General features: G+C 43.9%; 1 protein-coding gene across 8 annotated transcripts in view; it reads left to right on the top strand.

Annotated features, from left to right (window-relative positions):
• The window catches only part of LPP (LIM domain containing preferred translocation partner in lipoma), a 335,034-nt gene that overhangs the window by 153,013 nt on the left and 161,027 nt on the right, over positions 1–20,994 (top strand). For all 8 annotated transcript variants that reach the window (XM_066193362.1, XM_066193366.1, XM_066193367.1 and 5 more), the window contains one exon: positions 15,828–15,950. In XM_066193362.1, the coding sequence (XP_066049459.1) occupies positions 15,828–15,950 (123 nt within the window). The remainder of the gene's footprint in view (positions 1–15,827; positions 15,951–20,994) is intronic.

Below are 20,994 nucleotides of genomic sequence, written 5' to 3'. Positions count from 1 at the left end.
GAAAAACTCTCATCAGCCACCTCTCGAGTACCCTGTTTACTCACAGGCAGGGACCCTCATTCATGGCTCTGGCAATTTCTTCCTTCCTTGCCAGGCAGGGCTGTGTGAAAAGCCAGTCCCCGTCCCATGTCCCGTCCTTGTGAAGGTTGTCTGAGGAATCGTAGGTGCTGTGGACTTTGAAATGACCAGTTCTCTTTGAAGGGGAGGGTCAGAGCTCAGCATTTCATGTTGGGGCAGGATCTGGGTGGCTCAAAGTTGATGTGATCCTCAACTGCCAGCTTGCCAAGGGCCACCTTGGGAAAACATCCATTAAAAGATCTCTACTAATTACCTGCACGTGCTGCATCTGCAGATGGGTCTGATTTTCTTTTGGGATCTGAGATGCTACCACAGCATGGGAAGGAGAGAGGATTGTGTTGAGCTGGGATGGCACCACTTTCCCAGCAAGCCCCAGCTGTTATCAGTGTGTTTTTTATTGACAGGCCACAGAACACTTTACAAAAGAAATACCACTCTCTTCCTGATAAGGAAGTGGGAACAGGGAAAGTGCTTTGCCTAGGTCACCAGGCTGACCAGTAGCAGGCTAAAAATAAGACTGAGATCTCCTGTCTCCCAGAGCAATTCTGCCTGCTACATCCCAGAGCCTCATTACTGTAATAACTGCAGATTAATGACTAAACACCATCAGTGCTTGAACACAGGTACAATTTGGGATATATCAAAGTGGATGTCAAGAAGTGGCTTTAGGCTGGGGGTTAAAGTGAAGGAACAATTGGACTTGGAGTAGTTGCATGAAGTGCAATATAAAGAATTTTAATATACCAGTTCTTGTTATAACCATCTATGCTTGGAGGGGCTGCAGGGCTGCAGCTACATGGGCAGGGAGCTATTACCGCATTCAGACCTACTGAACAGGTTGTATCGTCCTGTTGTGATGTGCAGAAAATCAGCCAAAGGGCTCGAGTTCCTATTGCTGAGGAATGTTGGAAGGAGAAAAGCTGAAGCACATTCTGGAGGCGTGTGAGGCTGTTCTGAGGAGACCTGTCTCACTTCTCCTTAGTGCTCGCGCCTGGGAGAAGGTGGGAACGTGTTGATAGATGCGAGAAGCGAGAGCCTCATCCTTGTTAGGGAAGAGGCTGCCAGGTGTTTCAGTGTCTGACTCTGCTCCCTGTGCGTGGTGGGGGTGGTGCCTCTGTGGGCTCTGATTCACCAGCTGAAGGAACAGCCAGGACACAGGAATTGTTTTGGGGGTTTTTTTTGTTGTTTTTTTAAAAATTTATTTCTTAATTTTGGGTGCGCATCTTGGCAAATAGCTGGCGAGGAAAGAGCATTAAATTTGCCAGTGGGGGTTGCTGCCTTAAATAGCTCATCTCCTGTTCAGAGGCTGGGCTTTGCCTGCTGGTGCTGGGCTTGCTTTAAATCACCTGCCTTTTAATGTCTGGAGAAGCTGGAAAGGCCAAAGAGAGCAGAACATGTGTTCAGCCTCCCTCTAGTGATAGATTTTGTTAATCATCTGGATTACTGGCCTGGTTGTAGGTGCTCGCTGGCGAGGAATGTTGGTACCAGAGGGCAGCTCTTGCTGCTGGCAGGGCCACCTGACCCCAGGAGGGATCAGTAACTCACAGAAACTCTGTAAATAAAGCCACAGTCTGTGTGCATTGCTTGCCATTCGAGATCCAGCTTTTGCCGATTTCTGTGACTTCTAACCTGATTTATTGAAATCCATGTGATAAGCATCTGCCTTTTATCTAAATTGAACTTGTGTCCAACAGTATAAATAAATTACCTGGTAATGTTCACCCTCTTACTCAAACCTTAGCTTGTGGGAATGCTTTTCATCTGTTTCCTTCCTGCCTTCCTTGTGTGTTTGAGAAACAAGAATGTGCTGTGCTCTAAGTTAGACTTAAACAAATAGCATGTATGTTCTCTGAATGTTTAAATGTTTAAATGCTCACTGAGTCTCTGCTCGAGGTCAATATGTGTTTGCTCTATAATAGGGATTTCTAGTCTATAGGGTGAGAAAAAAATCAGTAATATAGCCTTACTGATGTAATTCTTCCCATTTCTGGCTCTGCAAATTGCTCCATTCGTATGTTGATGAATATTGGGATGCATGAGAGATAAAATGCACGCATTTCTTATACATGTGTATATGTATATATTTACACCCTATAGATACACACAAGAAATGAATCATGAATAGGGATATAGAACAGACCTTCACATTATTGGGAACAAGCATGAACATTTTATCCCTGCTGCTTTTTCATCCCTTTTTGTGGCTAGCATGACCAGTAGATCCAGGATCACAGGAGAAAAGGAACACTGAGCACTTCTTTCAGGCAGCTCTTGATGCATCCCATCTTACACGCATGGTTATTTTACAATGCCAAACCACATTCTCTTTTAAATCTTTAATGAACCTCTGTTCCCATCCATGTAACTTTTCAATCCTTACTCTCTTCAGAATAGACAGAGATGCTTATAAACCACAAATTTTACTGAAAGGGTAAACTGGAAAAGTTTTAATTGTGCAGTGTAAGCCTGCCATTCATCTCCCTGCCTGGCTATTAATATCTTGGCAATGTTATAATGCAACACAGCCTTTATTAGCTGAACCTCTGGGCAAGGACTACAAAGTAAGCAAGGACCCAAACAGGTAACCATGCTCCTTATTTTCATCATGCTTATTACTGTGTTATTTAATGTATTTGTTATGTTATTGTTTAATACAGTCACTCAGCGCACAGGATGTGCCAGGACCTGCACACTTGTGCCTTCTCTGGGAGGAGAGCTCTGTGGCAGAGGCTGGGAGATGCTTTCAGGGATGAAACAGGGCAGCTTTTGATAATCTGCCATACAGCAGGTGATGAGATGTAGGAACAGAAGAAAGCAAAAGCCTGGTACAGATCATGTGTAAATATGGGTATGGGACCTACTAAAAAGTCGTGAGAGGAAACAGAAAGGTCAGAAATGTTGCTGCTTTTGATGGTCAGAGCTGATCACGGTAAATCCCAGGTTAAGGCACAGCACATGTTCCAGATGGGGTCCAAACAGAAGACTATGTTCCCCCAGTGCTGTGCCCAAGGCCACAAACCCTGGTGGGCATCTCCTTGGTCCTGTGGACACATCTCTGATGGACATTGTCACACTGCAAATGATGGAGTCAGCCACAGCTGGCACCTGCAGAGAGTTTACTCTGTAACCTGGATTATACCCATGGATAATAGAGACATGAACTGGGAAAGTAATAGTAGAGGCATGGAGAGCATGCAGAAGAAGCAGACAGTTTTATTCTGTCAGAGCTTGTCTGGTGAGACACAAAAAGCAAGCAAATACATCATTATAGCTAAGGTAGAAATATTTAAGCAGAGGGAAAACAAAAAGAAAATGAAGATGTGGGAATTCTATTGAAGCAGATGAGCTGTGTGTTGGGACAGAGTGAGATAACATGACCAATGCAAAAGTTTCCATTCTTCTCCTATCTGAGTGCTATTCAAGTCTGCTGTTGGATTAGCAGGTCCTAGGAAAAATCTCTTGCAAGATGGGTTGCTCTTGTCTCAGATCCTGGGTAGCCTGTGGTGCATTAGGGAACTTTAATGGAGCAGCAAGACTGAAACAGAGTGCCAGTAACAAGAAGGAATGCTAAAAACTGCAGCAGACAAATTATTATGCCTCTTCTGTGAAGCTGGCTGGGATTGGAAGATGTGGTTTAGAAAGTCAAAGTCTTTCCATGCATCTTGGACATGGTGGTGGTCTGGAACGTGACAGAGCAGAGTCAGATTCCCACCTTGGGTTTGGTGCTTTAAGTACTGTGATGCTGTGCAGTGTGGAAAAGAGCTTTGGCCAAGCAAGATAAAAGGAAATAAAACTTTACTGATTGGGGAATTCAGTTGTGGCCTAAATTCAGTTTTAGAGCCCTGGAGTTTTTTCAAAGTGTAGGGCAAACTTCATCCTATTTTTGATGAAAATTTTATCTGGCAGCAATGAGATGTGGATATGGAGAAGTTGTGAGAGCATCTAATTTCCAAGAATGGAAGTGGCTGAAGTGCAGGTTCCTGTCTCTGTTTTTCAGTTTCCATTGCTGGTGAAAAACAGCTTCAGCTGCCATGAAGGGTGGTTTTGTTGTTAGAAAATGTTGCCTCTGTGAGGAGTGTGTGGCACAGTGACTGAGCAAGCTGGAAGGTGGTAGAAATACCAATGAGAAATGTTGCAGCCAGAGCGGAAGGAATTTGTTCCAGACATGATTTTAAGTGTCTGCTACCATAAAACTCCATCTTTGAAGGACCATTCTCCACGATTGTATTTTCCAGTTTGATTTGCTGATTAAAATGCAGGATGTTAATTAGCTTTAGCACACAACAGGTAAGGAAGAACATCTGGAAAACATCATGTGATGGTTTTAGTATTGCTTTTAATGGTGAGAGAAGTAAAATATAAATGTTTGGAAAAGCTGTAGCAACTTCCAAGTGTTGCTGAAGCCAGTAAATGACAAAGGTGCTTTATAAACTCCTTTCATTCAAGAGTCCTGAGATCCTTCCCTCTCCATCTCCATGTTTCTCTTTTGCCATGGGAACAGTCTCGCATCTTGTCACGTTAAAGGTCTGGCCTTCCTCTTCAGCTCCTGAGTTGCTTGCCCCTTCCTCCCCATTTCTGGCTCTGGAAATTGCTCCAGTTCAGCCCTGCAGTCCCTCTCTCTGTGTTGCTAAAGGATCCTCTGCCAAGGCCTGCAGATTCCCGGGTGTCCCACGGGTGGTGGAAGGGCTGTCCTCAGCGTGTGCTCAGTTCTGAGCTCAGGTCCCTTTTCTTCAGCTGAGGTTCCCATCTTAGGAGATGCGTAGAACGTAAAGTGTCCGAACAAGGCAGTTGTTGTTAAAAAAGAAATAAAAACCCATGGTCAGCCAGCCAAATCCAATACCAGACACACATCTGGCAGCCTTGAAGGGAACATAGAAGTGGGCCTAATGGTTTGGAAAATGAGATTGCAAATTTCTTGAAGGCAAGAACCTTCTTCGGTGAATCAGACTGTGAGGTTTGCCCAGCTGAGTCCTGCCTGCCCCATCAACTGCAGCCACTGACCACCCCAAAAATGTGTAGACTGAGGCAGAGTCCAGATTTTCCTCTTCTCAGCTTTGAGACATATAGTAGATTTTTAACATGGATTCATTTCCTCAGAAGCTAAACTCAAGCCACTGACTTTCATGTAGTTTTATACATCCATTTTGCTGACATTTTGCCAGGTTCATTGGGAATCCTTGCAAACATTTTGGCACTCACCCCTTCCTGTTACAGCAAAACAAGCAAATAAACTCAGAAATATGTTATAAGTTTAATTTCTGGACCTAGTGCTTACTCAGGCTGTGAAAATTGACCAGCCAGTTTTAATTTTACTTTTTTCCTCATTGGTGATTTCCTAATAGCTTCAAAGCCCATGCTCAGAAATGCTTTCTCAAATTCAGAGAAGCTTGGCTGTCTGCTTAAACTTCATTAAAGTTGATAGAACTTAAGCACACGTGTAAAATTAAGCATATGCTTATGTTTTACACAGTCTTTTTGCAGGTGACACAAACAGCTGCATATGGGTTTCCAACATGTGATTAAATTCCAAAAGGAGTTTTTTAAAACAGTTTTAGTCAACCTTAATTTTCTGAAATTGGTAGCTTTAACAAAACCTATCTTTTTTGATTTAAATTGCCTGAGACGTGCGCCTTTTAAAAAGCTCTTTATTTAACTGTCACAATATGCAGTCTTGTGTGGGATAGAGTTTGTTCATGTAAATTTAATTTCCAGTTAAAGTGGTGCAAACACAAAGTGATGTCAATAGATCTTTATGGACTGGCAGAGCTGTTTCTTTCTCACCTCTGTCGAGGTGAGGGCCAGGCAGAGCTGTTAAATTGTCAGCTGTGCCCTTCTGCCTATTGCAGATCATAAAGCTTTGCCTGGTCACCCAGGGAGACCAAAGGCATCCAGCCTTGATCCGCAGACATCAAGAGGTGGAGAAATCTTGGAAGTTTGTTTTAACATTTAATTGCCTGCAGTATTACACATAAATTAGTATCTCTGTTATTTCTAAATGGAATTTCCCTAGCTTTGGCTTCCCGACTGCTGTGTGTTTTTCTGTTTTGCTGAATTGGACAGTCTTGTGGTATCTGGCATTTTTATTCTGTGAAACTGTTTAGATACTGCTCCTTCATAGGTGAAACCAAGTGAAATCTCTATGTATCTCCTTTTCAGCTGTTTTCTAGTTTTGGGGGGCATCTCAAGTTCTGAAACTGCTGCCTCCCATACTGGACACAATATGCCAGTGCCAGACTCACCGCAGGTGTTGAAGAGGTAAAATCAGCTTCAGCTCTGCACTTTCCTTGAGCCTGGCAGGAGATGATGTTTGGTGTGGTTTTCCCCTCTGGGATATAAATCCAGAGTGGTGGGGCTGGGTGTGACAGATTGCCTTGTGAACACATGTGTGTAATTCATGGCTTGTCAGACACATCCCGTGCTGTCCGAGGAATCCACCTCTTACTTCTTTTCTTATGCCAGAAAAGGAAAGATGAAGATCACAACTTGGCCAAGATGTGAAGATGAAGGGAGTCTCTGCTCTCTCACATCATCGATGGATCTTTAAAAATGTAACATTCATGTCATATGAGTCAGTGGGAAGGTCTTCCATTATTGCAGTGGACACTTAATGAGCTATTCGGTTTCTACATTGATTAAACTGTGCAGCTGTATTGGGGTAATTGTCTGCTCTTTGGTTATGGTTCCCCTTGGAGGCAGATGATGAAATATCCGCTGTGTTCTCCTATTTCTCAGTTTTTCTGTAAGTGGCAATACTCTGTGGGGAACATCAGCCCTGCTTGATGGATAATTAAACATTAATTTGTGACAATATTGGAGCAGATTTTTAGTTGGTGGGGGAGTGGGCAAAAAAAGGGGAAACTTTTAACAGTCACCATAATTGTCAATAATGACTCCTAATGTAATTGCATTAATTAAAAGAAAAGGTATATACTCCCTGCTGCTGTGAAGTTAGTTAAAATCAGTGAAAGTCATGCAGGGTCAAAAAGACTTCATGACCAGCTGTTCTTGCCCTGTGGACAGACAAGTAGTGCTGTCCTGCCCAAAGTGTAAAGAAAAAAATTATATATCCCAGTTCTTATTGCATATTCTGCTGATGAACAGGAATGTTTCACAAATTCAATTTAATTCCCAAGGACGAGTAATTGTAACTCCACCTGGAGAATATTAAATTGCCTTAATGGAAAAATAAACTGGTTTTATTCTCCCCCTTCTCTACCCACCTTCCCCAGTTTTCAAATAACTTTATGTGCCTCCTTAGTTTATTAATACACTTCTCATCTTGCTGCTGATTTTGCATCTGGTAGCACTTAACACAGACAAGACTCCCAAAGCTTTTGATCAGACATGTTAAGTAAACTGTCAGGACTGTCGGCTCTGCTGCTCTGGCAGATGTTGGCTCGTGGGACTCCTCCTCTTTCTTCATCCCGTGACTCTTCCTTATCAAATCCATCCTGTTGCTTTCGTGTGCTGAGGATTGTGGTGCCTTTCCCCATGTATTCTCTGGCCCACAGCATGAAGATCTTCTGGTCAGCTGAAAGGCATTTGTTATTTTGATGGGTTTTGGTGCGGAGGCCCAGATAAGCACTGCACTTTTAGAAGCCCCATTTAGCCAACCTTAACATTTCCAGGACTTCCCTCCATGAACAAAACAAAACAGTGAGAAACCCACCAAAGCTGGGTGCAGGTTTCTTTGCCCGAGGTGGAGGTGTGAGCCTGTGATAAGCAGGGGGCTGGGTAACCCATCCTGAGGCAGAGCAGACGAGGCTGAGGGAGGAGTCAGCACAGGACCTCTGTGTTGGCATCTCCAGTTTCAAGTCGCCTACAAGCACACTCCTGGGCTGCAAGGAGGATTTGTTGAGTGCTGTTTGCTGCATCTTCTTTATTCCTGTTGCATAATTTCTTTCTGCTTTCTCAGGGTGGGCAGAGGAGCAGGGAATATTGCAGATCTTCTTGTGGTCTATTGTCCATGTCCCATCAGATCAACCAGTCATCCACTGCTGGCGTTTGGTCCAGGGCTTCAGCAGAGAATACCCCAAGGCCGTGGATCCTGTTGGCTAAACTTCTATGATGCCCTTCCATCCTTTCTTTATCTCTGCTAATTCATTTAATATCCATGGCCTAATCCTCTTGAGAATTCTGGACGAACCACGGGTGTTTGTGGCAAGGTCTTCCCTCTGGAAAGCTGCTGGAAAGGGGACATAGTACTGCATCCTGCCCCACCAGTGTGCTGGTGTTGGGACTGGGGCCCTGCTCAGGATAAGCAGAGAGCAAGAGCTTATTAAACAGTGATGGGAGAGACCATGGGCCCCACTGGCCCACAATCCAGTTGCTAGCCACAGCAGTGGCTCAGACCCAGCCGTGTCATGTGAAATCAGCAGTGTCCTGCAACAGAATTGCAGCTGGAGCTTGGATGGCTTGGACAGGGGTTTGTTTTGGCATGTTTTATCAGGTCTCGGATGGCAAATACAGAGAATGAAATGTCCTTTAAGGAGGTGGCTTAGCCCAGGGGATTAGTGTCTTCATCTGGTGGCCTGGAGGAGCTTGGTTGTATCTCTGAGTTTCAGCACCTTGCTCCCACCCCTCTACCTGCATTCCCTTCCCAGGGCTGGTATCCAATTGACAATAAGCTCCTTGGGACAAGGATGTTTCCTAGGTACGGTGTGTGAGCAGTGTCTGTCACACTGATCTCTAGGGAGATGTAAATCTTTATTATCAGTCATATTCGTAACTGCAACAGAGTCTTTGCTTTTATCTATGCATCCCAGGAGGCTGAGTGCAGTTGGCTGTAATTTCTGTTGTCTCTGCTAAAAGAAAGGAAGAAATAGGTTTCCACCTGTTGGGCCAAACCCTGGCACCAAGGGCTGTGGTCAGTTATTTACCTGCAGACACTGGAATGTACCCACTAGCAGATATGACTCCTAGCAGGTGTCAGCAGGTGGATAGAAAACACAAGTGGAGACTTCATATGAATGTCTCTAGAGACGAATCAATCACTAGTGACCAGAGAAAAATGTAAAAGGAAAGCACAGAACATTTTATATTTATTATGTATCTTGGTGTTTTCTTCCATGTGTTTCTCCTGCTGCTTCTGAAATCCATGTAAACTCATAGCAACCACAGTGTCTTGCAGCAGAAATAGCTCTGCAGTTAGCAGTGTGTTGTGTGACAAAACACCTACCCCCTTTCCTTTGTTTTGAGACTGATGCCTTTTAGTTTCATGCTTTCTTGTTACCTGCTTTCTCCGTATTTTTTTTCTTTTAAAAAATGTTTTTATTATTTGTCCCTTTCATAAGCTTGCTACGCCACTGTGAGTTTTTAAATCGGTTGTTAAGGTTTTGCAAGTGTCTCCTAGCAATGCTTAACAAATAACTTTCCTTGATCTGCTTGCTTGTTTGCCCCAGCTGAAAGTCCGTGGAGTTCCTTACCACACCTTGTTGCTTCAGAAATTAGTTCGGTCTGGATACCCAGTGCTGTTCGTGTTTTCCATGAGTGGAGAAATTGAATGTGGGACTGTGGCTACCCCAGATTAATTGCTGTAGGTGTGGCTGAGCGCAGCTCCCTTTACCCCACTGTGCCTCCTGCAGTTCGTTGTGGCACAGCTGCTGTTAAGAACTTTGCCAAGGGAAGATTTTTGGCACATTCATTGGCCCTTTTTGGGACCATATAGGCTGGTGTTTAGTAGATGATCACCCCCACCCCTGTTCCAGGTAGGCCTGACCTGCCTCTTTACAGTGAAATCTTCAAAAGTGGCTGGAGTCAAAGAAACATTGCTCACTTAAATGACAGTGGCACCTGAGAGGCACCAAATGGTGCCTTTGAACAGCCCTCTTTAAACTTTTGAAGTGTTTTCCTTTGGTCTTGCTAATATCCAGCAACACAAACCAGGTAAAACTATTCTGTGCCTGAAAAAACGAAAGAGCAAGGGGAAAAAATAAATCAAAACCTAACTTCCCTTTGGCTTTTATCCTTGATGTCATCAAAAGACTAAAAAGGATATTTCAGGCCTGGCTTCAGCCTGATGGAACAGCAGGGAAGTTCTTTTCTATTAGATCCTTGATACAATCACATCTGGTGAAATCACTGCGGTCACATCTGCTGAAATCTTCCATCATTTCAGATTTGTTTCAAAAGACTCAATCTTTCTGTTTTTAAAGGGCACAACTTTTTTTTCCAGCCCTCCTTGGTGCCTGGAACGGAGATTAGGCATCCATCAAGCATCTCAGACCCCTCTTGCCCTGAATGCTGCAGTCAGCTCGTCTCCATGTGCGTGCGTGGAGGGGCAGCCTCTTGGGACTGTTTAAATTTACATTAGGGAATTTGAAAGAAAATGTTTACACTTGTCTGTAGGCTTAGGGCAGAATAGACACAGCAACTCTTACGGGTGCTTCATATTCCTGATAGATGCCCTTCAGTATGCATCTTTTTTGGCCACTGCAATGCCTTTTGGGGCTTTAGATGGCTTTTGTGACCTTGGAAAGAAGAATGAATAAGAGACGAGGTAGCAGGGGTGTGTGTCTGAAAAGGACCTTGCCTCTGGCAGTGATATTGTTAGAGAAAGTGCAAAGAAAGAGAAAAAAAAGGAAAAACTAAACACAACTCCCAGCCTGAAGTGTATCAAGACTGAATCACTTTTTTTTTCTTCTTCCTAGTTAACATTTCTCACAGTCTCTTCTTGTCAGTACAGTGGATACTATTGACATCAAACACTTCTCTGTCCCTCACCTGTCCCCAGATAAAGTAGGAAATAAGAACCACATCCTTCTTGCTCTGTCTGCATCTCTGTCTAAGCCCAGTGCCCAAGGCCATGGAGCATAAGGAGAGGCTCACTCCTGTTTTATTTGCTCTTCCCACCACCTCAGTGCCTATCCCAGGATTACAACAGCATGCAGAGTGTGGTGCGTTGCTGCCGTGGGTGCAGCCTGGTGGAAGCAGGCAGTGGGCACTGAATTTATCAGCTCTACCACCTCATCTGTGGCTCGCTGGCTTTTACTGGAGGAAAAGACAGTAAAGTCTTTCAGGGCAGAAGTCCTTATGTACTATCTACTTTCTCACAACTCCTGATTTGCCTAAATTCTGCTTGCTTCTCTTGTTACCTTTGTCCTTCCTTTGCCCCAGAAGGCTTTTCTGCTTTTCCCTGTTCTTGGATGTGTAAATGCAAAAAGTGTTGGTGTGCTACAGCTCAAAGAGAGCTCCCAAGCACCTCAAGCTCCCAGTGAAACCACTGTACCAGGAGCAGAAGGCACTGTGGGCCCCCAGCTTTGTTTTGAGTCATTAGCTGTGACCTTTGCTAATATCCGTGGTGCTCATCTCCAGTCTTTAACTTGTGAGTTAGGGGGTTATCTGTGACCTGTGATAGCACAGCATGTGGAGTGAGCTGATGCCACAAGAAAGGTTGTGTGTTGAGCTGCAGCTCTGCTGTCCTGGACGTGTCTGCACAGATAAACCAGCACTACATTTCCCACTAATGACAGCTCATGTTCCTGGGACACAGTTCAGAGGATGAGCTTGCCACAACACTCAGGAAACAGGCAGATGTGCTGAGCTCAACCTCTGTTAGACAAGACTTTTGAGGTGGATGGAGAGATGGTAGATATTGATGCTGGTAAATTGCACTGTGGTGAGCAAATTCCTGATGCTCCCAAAGTATTCAGGAGTTTGGCCATTGCCTTGTGTTGGTAGAAAATATACACTGGGCCTCTGGAGTTACTTGTAGCCTGCCACCCATGTCAGCAGGTTGCTGCTGCAAAGCCATTCTCCACATTTCCCCAACACAGCAACACCACCTGGCACCAGCATTTGGCTCAGAGGCCAACCTGGCAGCCGACATTGCATCTCTCATCCCAGGGTCTTATGCCTGGCCTGAGCTACAGCCCTGCAAGATAGCAAACAGGGCATGGAGGGAGGGGAAAACAGAATAAAAGAGAGGCAGCTGGGCCTGGGTAGGGGAAGGAATTTGGAGCAGAAGCTAGGAAGGACATCTGGGAGCCAGATTCTTCTCTTTGAGCCCACTGCAAGGAGCTGGCTTGGTTAAACAAGAGACGTTCTTGTTCCTCTGCTGAAAGCTGCAAAATATTATAAGAGTAGGTGATCTAGGGTTGTAGGAAGACATGACATCTAGGGAAATCATTGTGCTTTCCATGTCTTTTAGCTCAGTGAATAGTCTTACAACCCTTTTAGCACAGTGAGGCAAAATTTGAGACCGTGTGTTGACCTCTGCGCTGCATGTTCATAATGAATGCTCCTTGGAGTGGTGTGGGGCAACCTGTGGCACTGACTGCTGTTGGGTTGTAGGATTAGCAGAAGTAAAGCAAATTTTCATCAGAGCAGAGTGGGTTGATGGGGCTCGGGAGTGGATTACCATCAGAGCTGCTCTGAGCTGCACACCAGGAATTCAGGGGCAGACAAACAAGCCAAACAGTGAAGCTCTCTGCTGTTTTTCTCTCTTTTGACTCAGAGCAGAGACTGAGCCAGGGGGATAGGAGTGTAGGCGTTGCAGAAGTTCACGTGAGAGGATAGTCTCTGGCATGAGTAATTTGTTGGACTGGGTTGGCTTACGTTTGCTTTTTGTTGAACTCACGTTGGCTGAGCCAAAGATAGCATCCTTTTTCTTTTTAAACCCATTTTTCCATATTCTGCTGGCTGGAAGAGGGGGCGCACAAGCGACATGTCTGCAACAATGCCATAAATCCAGACAGAAATAGAATTAGCAGTTCCCTCTGGTTCCGGTGTTTGTGTCTGTGGGGCTCTGAGCTGAACCAGCCCGGGCTCCTCGGAGCAGAGCCGTGTCTGTGTGAACCTGTTGTGCCTTGGGACCTGGCGCTCGGGGTTTGTTCCAGAACAGTATCATAAAACTTTTATAGCAACGTCATGACAAAAAGCATGGGAAGAGGAATAACTTAACCCTCTCTTGCTGAAGTTGGTGTTGCAAATGCTCCAGTTTGCCCACGCAGCAAATCCTTCAGTTGAATATAGAACACTGTGGGGAGAGAGAAAATTTGAGATTTGTGGGGATGGGGAAGAAGAAGCAACCAGAAGCCTATCTTTGTGAGGATTACCATTTCTTAAATGTCTTTAAAATCCACTTCTGTCCCAGCAGGCCCTGACACACATCAGTAGTGTCATTCACTGGCACTGTTGCACTGCATTATGTTCCTGCATTTGTAGAGTTGGGCTTTTAATCTATGTTGATTATGTTTTAATTGAATAAATAAATCAGAACCCAAAATCAATAGAGATGCTTCTATGCTGTTTTATTTTATTTTTCTAGGTTTCCTAAGGACATTTAACTTTTACAACCTTATAACTTGTTCTGCAGCATTTGCTAGTCAGCTATTGCATAATTGTTCTGGGGCATGAGAACCTGGGAATAATATGGCCCAGAAATGCTAAGAAGCAGAAATGAAATTGGCTGATCTTCTCATCTGCCGCCATCCCTTCTCTCCAGGGTCAGGGTACCAAGCAGGTCCTGTGCGCACTCCAGTGTTATTCCTGGGTCTGCCATTGGCTTGATTTATCACCTCACATGTTGGGGCCTTGGATGCCCTTTGCATCTCCCCTCTCCTTTCCAGGCTGACTTTTGGCTGCTTAGCTTCAAAATTCTCTAGAGTGGAGCAATCACAGATTTTCTGTCTGAGAAGCCTGTGGCAGGCCAACAACTGGAAGATGGAGAAAAACCAAACAAGAGCCATGAAGTGGAAAAGAAGTTGTACTTTTGCTGATTTAAAAAAAACAGGTGCCTGCAGTTAGCCAGGAATAATGGTCTGGGCTAATTCCTGTGAAAAATATTTATTTCTTTGAATAATGGTTTGGACGGAAAGACTTTGGCTTTATAATAAAAATAGGCAAGAAGAGTTGAGTTTGTAAGTATTTTCTAACCTGATTCTCAGCCTTTTAAATGGTGTGTTCTTGCATAAGCCACAATGGAGCTTCCATTTTCTTATTAGTCAAGCCAAATATATTGTAATCCAATAAGATTTAATAATCATTAGGAGCTAATGGATGCCTCAGCACGTATAAGTTTGGCAGATCAGAGACTGCCTGTTTTGCGTAGCCTGTTTCTCTTTGACCAACTTGCCATTTACGTGTCAGATTGATGACTGGGGAGTTCTTTGAAACAGGTAATGATTGACTGCTCCTAAAATGAAATTTAAATAAAAACTATTTGGAACAGCCAGTGAGCGAAAGGTAAAGGCAAATTTTTGGCATGGAAAATTGAAGTCCCTTGGTGAGAGTGAAGGCAAACAGTGCTGGATTGTCTGTGGGAAGGTGCTGGTATGGTCTGAACAACTTTTGCCGTTGAAATTAGGTGAGCTGTTAGGTAATTGTTTAGTATTTTTACTATTGACATTGTCAAGCTCTGAATGAGCTCTTCTGCACAGAACTCTGTAGTTGCACGTGTGCAGAGAGGCTCTGTCCTGTCCAGGGGATTTATAGATAAGTAAGACATGGAAGAAGAGAAGAAAAATAACTCAGGTTGAGAAAAGACTTTCAGTGTAATATTTCACTTGACTCAAGACCTTTGGTTTCTGTGCATGCCCTGGTGGTGGCCTGGCTCAGTGGGGCCAGGCCCTGGCACCTACTTTGTCCATGGCAGGGATCCTCAGCTGGTTTTCTTAAATTTCCCATTCCTAGTGGACCTTCCTAATTCCCAAAGCACTGAAAACATTGAGGAGAATGTTTCCCAGTCTTTACCTGACTCTGTGCCCTGTTGAGAGGTCCAGCTGTTGGGTTGGGCTGTGTAGCACAGAGGTCCTTCCCAGAGGTTTTGGACTAGGTGGATTTATCAAAAACAAAGCACATGAATGAGTCCACTGAAAATGCTTATTCTAGCAGGGATTGCAGTACTCCCCTTAAACAGTGGCTTGGGGTCACATGCTCTGCTGTGGTTCTGAGTTCTTGGTTTTACTTTTTGAGGTAGGTGGTGGTCGTAGTGGTGAAAATTCACATCTCTTCCCTTCCAAGTGAGAGTCCCTGCCAGCCCAGGTACAAATGGGACTGGGCTGTTTTGAAAGCAGAACGAAAGCAAAATGAACTAGGATCCTTGGCTGCATGTTGGCATTTGCTCTGGTCTCCTGCATAAAAGCCTTTTCACTAGGACCTTACTTATGTTATTTTGTGACTGCTTGTTTCAAATCACACCCTTCACCTTTAGTCTGCTAGAAATGGATTGAACTTTTTCACTCCTCCTTGACGGAACTCATTTTTCAGATGGATCTTTTGAAGAAATGTTGAATCAGACAGGTACACCTGCCGAGAATTGGTTTAAAATAAGAATAGGTGCATGTGGCCAGTCACTGGCTACTGTGGCTTGTAACTCTGTTCTGTTTGTGCTTTGCCTGAGATGAGAACATGGCAGAAGAGATGCTCTTAGGATCCAGGTGTTCCAAGCCTGTCCCCAGCTTTGTCTTTTCAGACAGGTATCCTTCTATAACACCTCTTCTCCGTCTTACGTTGTGGGGATTGCTGTGCCTCTTCAGCTTGGCAGCGGATTGCTGAATTGCTAATCCTCCAAGTCAGTTTTGCACAATAGGACCCTTGGAAAATACGTGAAGAAAAACCCCAAAGCAGCATAAATTCCTGTGAGATGGAGGCTTACTGTTAGTTCTGGAGGGAGCTGTAGGATTTCAGCATGTTTGTCCTTGCAACCCGAGAGTTATTGCTGGGCATGGGTGCAGCTCTGTGAGGACAGTAGGAAACCGTGTGCCAAGCCAAGTGATTGGAATAACTGGAACTTTTCCTTCTCCTTTAAGGTGAATCCTGGTGGCAAGACACTTGAGGAGAGGCGGTCCAGTTTAGACGCAGAAATCGACTCTCTGACCAGCATCCTGGCTGACCTAGAGAGCAGCTCTCCATACAAACCTCGGACTCAACAGGTTAGTGGCATGTTGCGTAAACACCGAGTGGGAAAGGGGCCAGCATCGACTTCTGGAGTCAATTTGCTAAGTGCTTGGTATTTGTTGTGAGAAGGCCTGCCAGATCCTCCTGATGGCATCCAGATGTGGCTGTCAATGGGGAGAAGGGTGCAGCTGCTCCGAGGGGGCACCGGCTCAAAAGCTGCCGCACCTCTGAGCAAAGGGCCTCTGATCCTGATTGTCAGATTGCCACAGAGATTGTTAGAAAAATACTTGCAAAAAATGGCATTTTCATTTGCCTCAACTTTCAACTGACAATGACTTGTGAATTAAAACCTTCTCGCTTCACAAGTACTTTTGTGCTTTTATTTTCTTGTTGTTTTTCTGTTCTGTTAACTTTTGTCTGTCGCGCTGCCAGAAGGATCCAGATATCCGCATCTCATGAAGTGGCTTGGATCAGAGCTCAGCTGTCAGGGTGGCTGTAGCCCAGCAAGGCAGACTGGAATTCGCACTTCTCTGCTGTGTCTAGACGAGGACTGCAGGGGTGACAGCGACTTGGCTAATTTTTGTCACTCATCTAGGTAGTGCTTGAGTGAAGCTATTTAAGTTCTAGTGAGATGTCATCTGTTTATCAGAGGAAGTGGTGACACCCCGGTGGCACTTTTAAAAGGGCAATTTTTGAGATCTCATAAAATCATCCTAGATATGTTTGTGCCTTGTCTTTCCTTCCTAGTCTCATGACTGGTCTCATTTCTTACATGTGTGTGGGTCTGTAGGCTGTATACAGCTATATGTATGCTGTATTTCTCTTAGTAAAGCTCCAAAAGTCAAAAGTATCAAAGGGATAGGTGAGTGATGGGTGCACACCCACTATCCATACAAACCTTCTCTTTGGTTTGTCTTTTTTGGTTGTTTTCATTGCTCCATTTCCTTTAAGTAACTGAGAAGTGATACTTTTGGAGCAGAACTAAAATAGTGATCAGAGTCTCTTTAGATTTGGTCTTGTTCAAGTCTGCAAACAGAACAAAAGCAGAGCCAAATCAGATTTGTGCTCTTTTGAAAATGTCCCCCTGCACACAGAGGCTCTGGATTTCCATCCTTTCTACAGGGACCTCCCTATAAACTCGTCTTTCGTTTTAGTAGCATGTGCACAGTTATTGCATAAGCTTACAGACTTGTCCTTGAAAAACAGTCCAGTTTGGTTTAGTCAGTCAAAAAGGCCAACAATGTAAACCAGATCAAATTCAGCCCTTTTCCCTTTTTCTTGTTGCGATCAATGAGACAAGTTCTGCTGAGGCACTTGGTGAATAACCCATGTTCAATTTGTTTGCACAGGCAAAACACACGCCAGTGCCCACTGTTACTAGGGAATGCTTTATAGACTCAAAACTCTGCTACGGTTGAGTGAAAGAGATTTGTGCTCCCCATTTTTGTTGGCAACGCACGCAGTCAGCTCTGACATCTTTGTGAGGATGTGTAACTTCTGTACCCATTTCATGGAGCATCTGCAGTTTGCTGACAGTGCTGCTGTTTCCTGATGCTTCTTCCTTTGGGATATGGGGTTCTGTGAATAGGTGGTTTTTTCACTTCTGTTTTACGCCCTTACCATTAAAAGAAAAAATGTAAAAATCACAACATTCAAATGCAGGTGTATTTGAGTTTCTGGAGGATTTGAAGTCATAACCTAAGTTTGGGACTTGATCTGACTTCTGAAGTTCATCACCCTCCAAGATGATGTGCTCATTCCCATTCATGCACGTGCTTGTTCCCATGACTTTCTGCCACAACTCAGGTGGGGGCTCCGCAGACTTGTCACCTGCACCCAGGAGCACCTGGCTGGTGGGGCTCCCAGGGGCACCACACACTGTGTGATCTAGTGGGCAGAAGAAACTGAACTTCATCTCTAGGATCAGTCCCAACTTGATTTGTTCAGTCTATCTGACTTTTCAGCATCTCTTGGTAATGATGTCCTGTGAAAAGTACTACTACAGCAACTTCTAACTAGAGCTGTTAGAGAAAGAAAATGCCAGAGTCGGGTGTATCATCTGCTATAATTAAAGAGTACTCAAACAAGTCCTTGAAAGGTGGAACTAGAACGTAAGGCTTTGATATTTTCCTTTGTTTGATCTGTACTAAGTATTAAAACTGGTGAGTCATTTGATGGTCTTATAGTAGGATAATAGATTAGGCTGCAAACTGTAAGGTACTTACTCAGAACATCAGCACGTTTATTGGATTACACCTTAGCTGACCTTCCCAAATTTATCAGGATAATAGCTGCAGATAGGAAAAAAGAGCAGCGACTTGTTTTTGAGAGAGGGTGTTTTCAGTTGTGCTTACGCAGTTAAAGCATTATAATAATTTTATAGGAATACCTTGCCCTTGGGGATACTCCTATTCTGGAATAAGAGAAATTTTATTGTTGCATTTCTTTTTTATATTATCTTCAAGACAGTTTTAAAGCAGCATAAGATAAATCGTAACACAGTCCTCTCTCACTGGAGCAGGAGTGATAGCAGGGTAATGACAAGCAGTTTATTTAACATACGCTGCCCATTGGCATAAATTCACACAAAGGGGAGCTCTTTTGATCCTTTTGGTATGTGTTCAAGATTGCAAAGACACACACTGCACACATTACACAGGGATGTAATGTTTCTCAGAAAGGGTGGGCCAGCATCGACATCCTTTAGCCTATGCTGTTGAGGACACTGGTGAAAGTGAATCTCTGCACCACCCCTGCATTGCTTACCTGGCTGTCACTCTGGTAATTTTTTTTTGTGTGTGGGGCAGGTGACAGGGACACTGCCATGAGCTGAAACTGACCACCATTAATAGAAGGCAGGGAGAGAGTTTGGACACCTGTGTTCTGCAGTGCCCTCCTGGTACCTCTTGGTCCTGCCTAATTCTAGACAACTGAGTAGGAAAGCAAAGGTGATCTGGTCTGAGTCCATGTCTTGCAAGCAAAAGTCTCTGTGAATCATAGAAGCAGTCAGAAGTGATTAAATGCAAGTTTTTTTCCTTTCAAGATTGCACATACCTAAAAGCACAGAAAATTACAAGACTAAATCATCATCTTTAGTCTCAGCAGAGCAGCATCTAAGGATGTTTTCTATCATGGGAGGTGCTGTAGGAGAGACTGTATTTAAGGAATTCAGCTAGAACTGATGTTTTAGAAAGGATCTGCATGACCTTCACCAGCATGACCAGTTCTACCCCTCCGGTACAGTAAATTGAAATGGACAAGATGACCAATGTGATCTTAAAATTGCCATGACTGCAGTGGCATACGAGGTTTAACTTGCCTCTGGTGTTGTTGGAAGAACTGCAGATGCATTATGAAAAAAAGCTAATTAATATTTTCCTCCTGTTTGGTGCAGTTGGGAAGTACTAGTGTGATGAGTAAAGTACAGAGCACCTCTTGTGTAGCTGCAATGTGCTTCTGTGTACATATCACACCTTCTAAATTGCAGTAACTCATTGGAAAGTTCAGAGGCAGAGAACCCACTGTATCTTTCATTAGTAAAAGGAGGCATTAGTAAAAGACAAGATATTAGGTGCATAATTTCCATGGATGGGTGCAGGGGCAAGTCATAAATTGTGTGAACCCCGTAAGTAGAGGCCTAGTGAATGCTGTGGTCATCTGACTCCTCTAATAAAGGGTATTTTCCCCAGTTTTTACCTGTTCTTAATCCTTGCTTAGATCCTTGCATAAGAGATCAGTGCAACAAAACTTTAACCAAAAAAACCCACCCCAAACCAAACATGCCAAATTTTAGCCCATAAAACAAATGTTTGCATTTTTTAAAAACAAGAAAACTTTGTTACTCTGGAGAAGGGGCTTCCAGCAGAGACTGTGAAAATGAAATACTGGAAATAGCAGCACACGCAAGCTCAGGATTTTTTGTCCCTGCTGTGAATTATGTATTGAATGATGATTGCTTTGTCTGGAATTGGACACCTACCTTCTGAAACTCTTCAGTTTTATCCTGAATTTCCAACAGAATGTCTGTTTGGCAAAATGGCACTTTGTGGGAGGTGTACCAGGTAATAAGATGTACCTGGTCTGATGTTATTTAAGGTTTTTCTAAAAGCAAATACTCTGTGGCCAATATTTAAAGTGAAGTACTTAAATAGCAAAAAATCTTGTTTGACCCGTGCACCATGGTCAAGATGAAATCTACTTGTGTACAGCTCTCAGAGGCAGCTTCATCCAGAGGGAACTGGGCTGGCACTCTGGAGACCTGTTTCATTCCCAGCAAGCACTGCTCTGCTAAATGACCTTGAATGTACTGTTCCCCCTCTCCTTCCTCTCAAAATCTCTTCTGTCCTTGTAGCTTGACAACTTCTTCAATGTGATTTGCCTCTTACTCCCCATGTGTATGGCACGTAGCAATGTGGAACCTTGGTCTGGGTTGAAGGCCATTGGGTGATGTGGTTGTGCAAACAGGTGGGGAACGTGAAGGCAGAGTTAGGCAAGATATCTCAGGATTCACGCGTGTGTCCCTGCCTCTGTGTCATTGCCCCCAACACTTAAAGCCAATGTGAGCATTATTTTGAAGGAAAAGAGATGCATTCTCAATGTGAGCTACAGCACAATAAAAATGTAAAGAAAATTAAATTAAAAAATCAGTGATATATTTTCATTAAGTTTCAAGCATACTGGGAAATAATGTCTTGTAATGACTGGAATTTAAAAGGGATTTAAATGTTTGACAGTGCTGGTGGTTATCCTGTCACTTCTTTTGATAACCGTTTGGGGATAATAAAAGCAGAGAAAAGGCAATGGACCTATTTTCTTGCAGAGTGATGGGACAGGACTGAACAGTTTCAGCTGTACAGTGACAAGCCAAGGCAAAATGTTGAGTGCTGAAGACAAAACAAAATAAGGCAAAATATTGAGTGCTAAAGATTCCTAGGAGGTCACTTCCCTGTGAATTTCTAATTGTAGTGCCCCATTTATAGCTGTGTCAGGAATGCACAGCTGAGAGTTCAGGTGCTTTATCTTGGTTTATGCAGAGTTGTGTCTCCAACCATGATTAAACTTCCAACCCAGCAAGGGGAA

This window comes from Chamaea fasciata, unplaced genomic scaffold (genome assembly GCF_029207755.1).
Source record: "Chamaea fasciata isolate MVZ Bird 193981 ecotype frontalis unplaced genomic scaffold, bChaFas1.0.hap1 SCAF_11, whole genome shotgun sequence".
NCBI lineage: Eukaryota > Metazoa > Chordata > Aves > Passeriformes > Sylviidae > Chamaea > Chamaea fasciata.
This window is presented reverse-complemented; position numbering and strand designations above follow the sequence as displayed.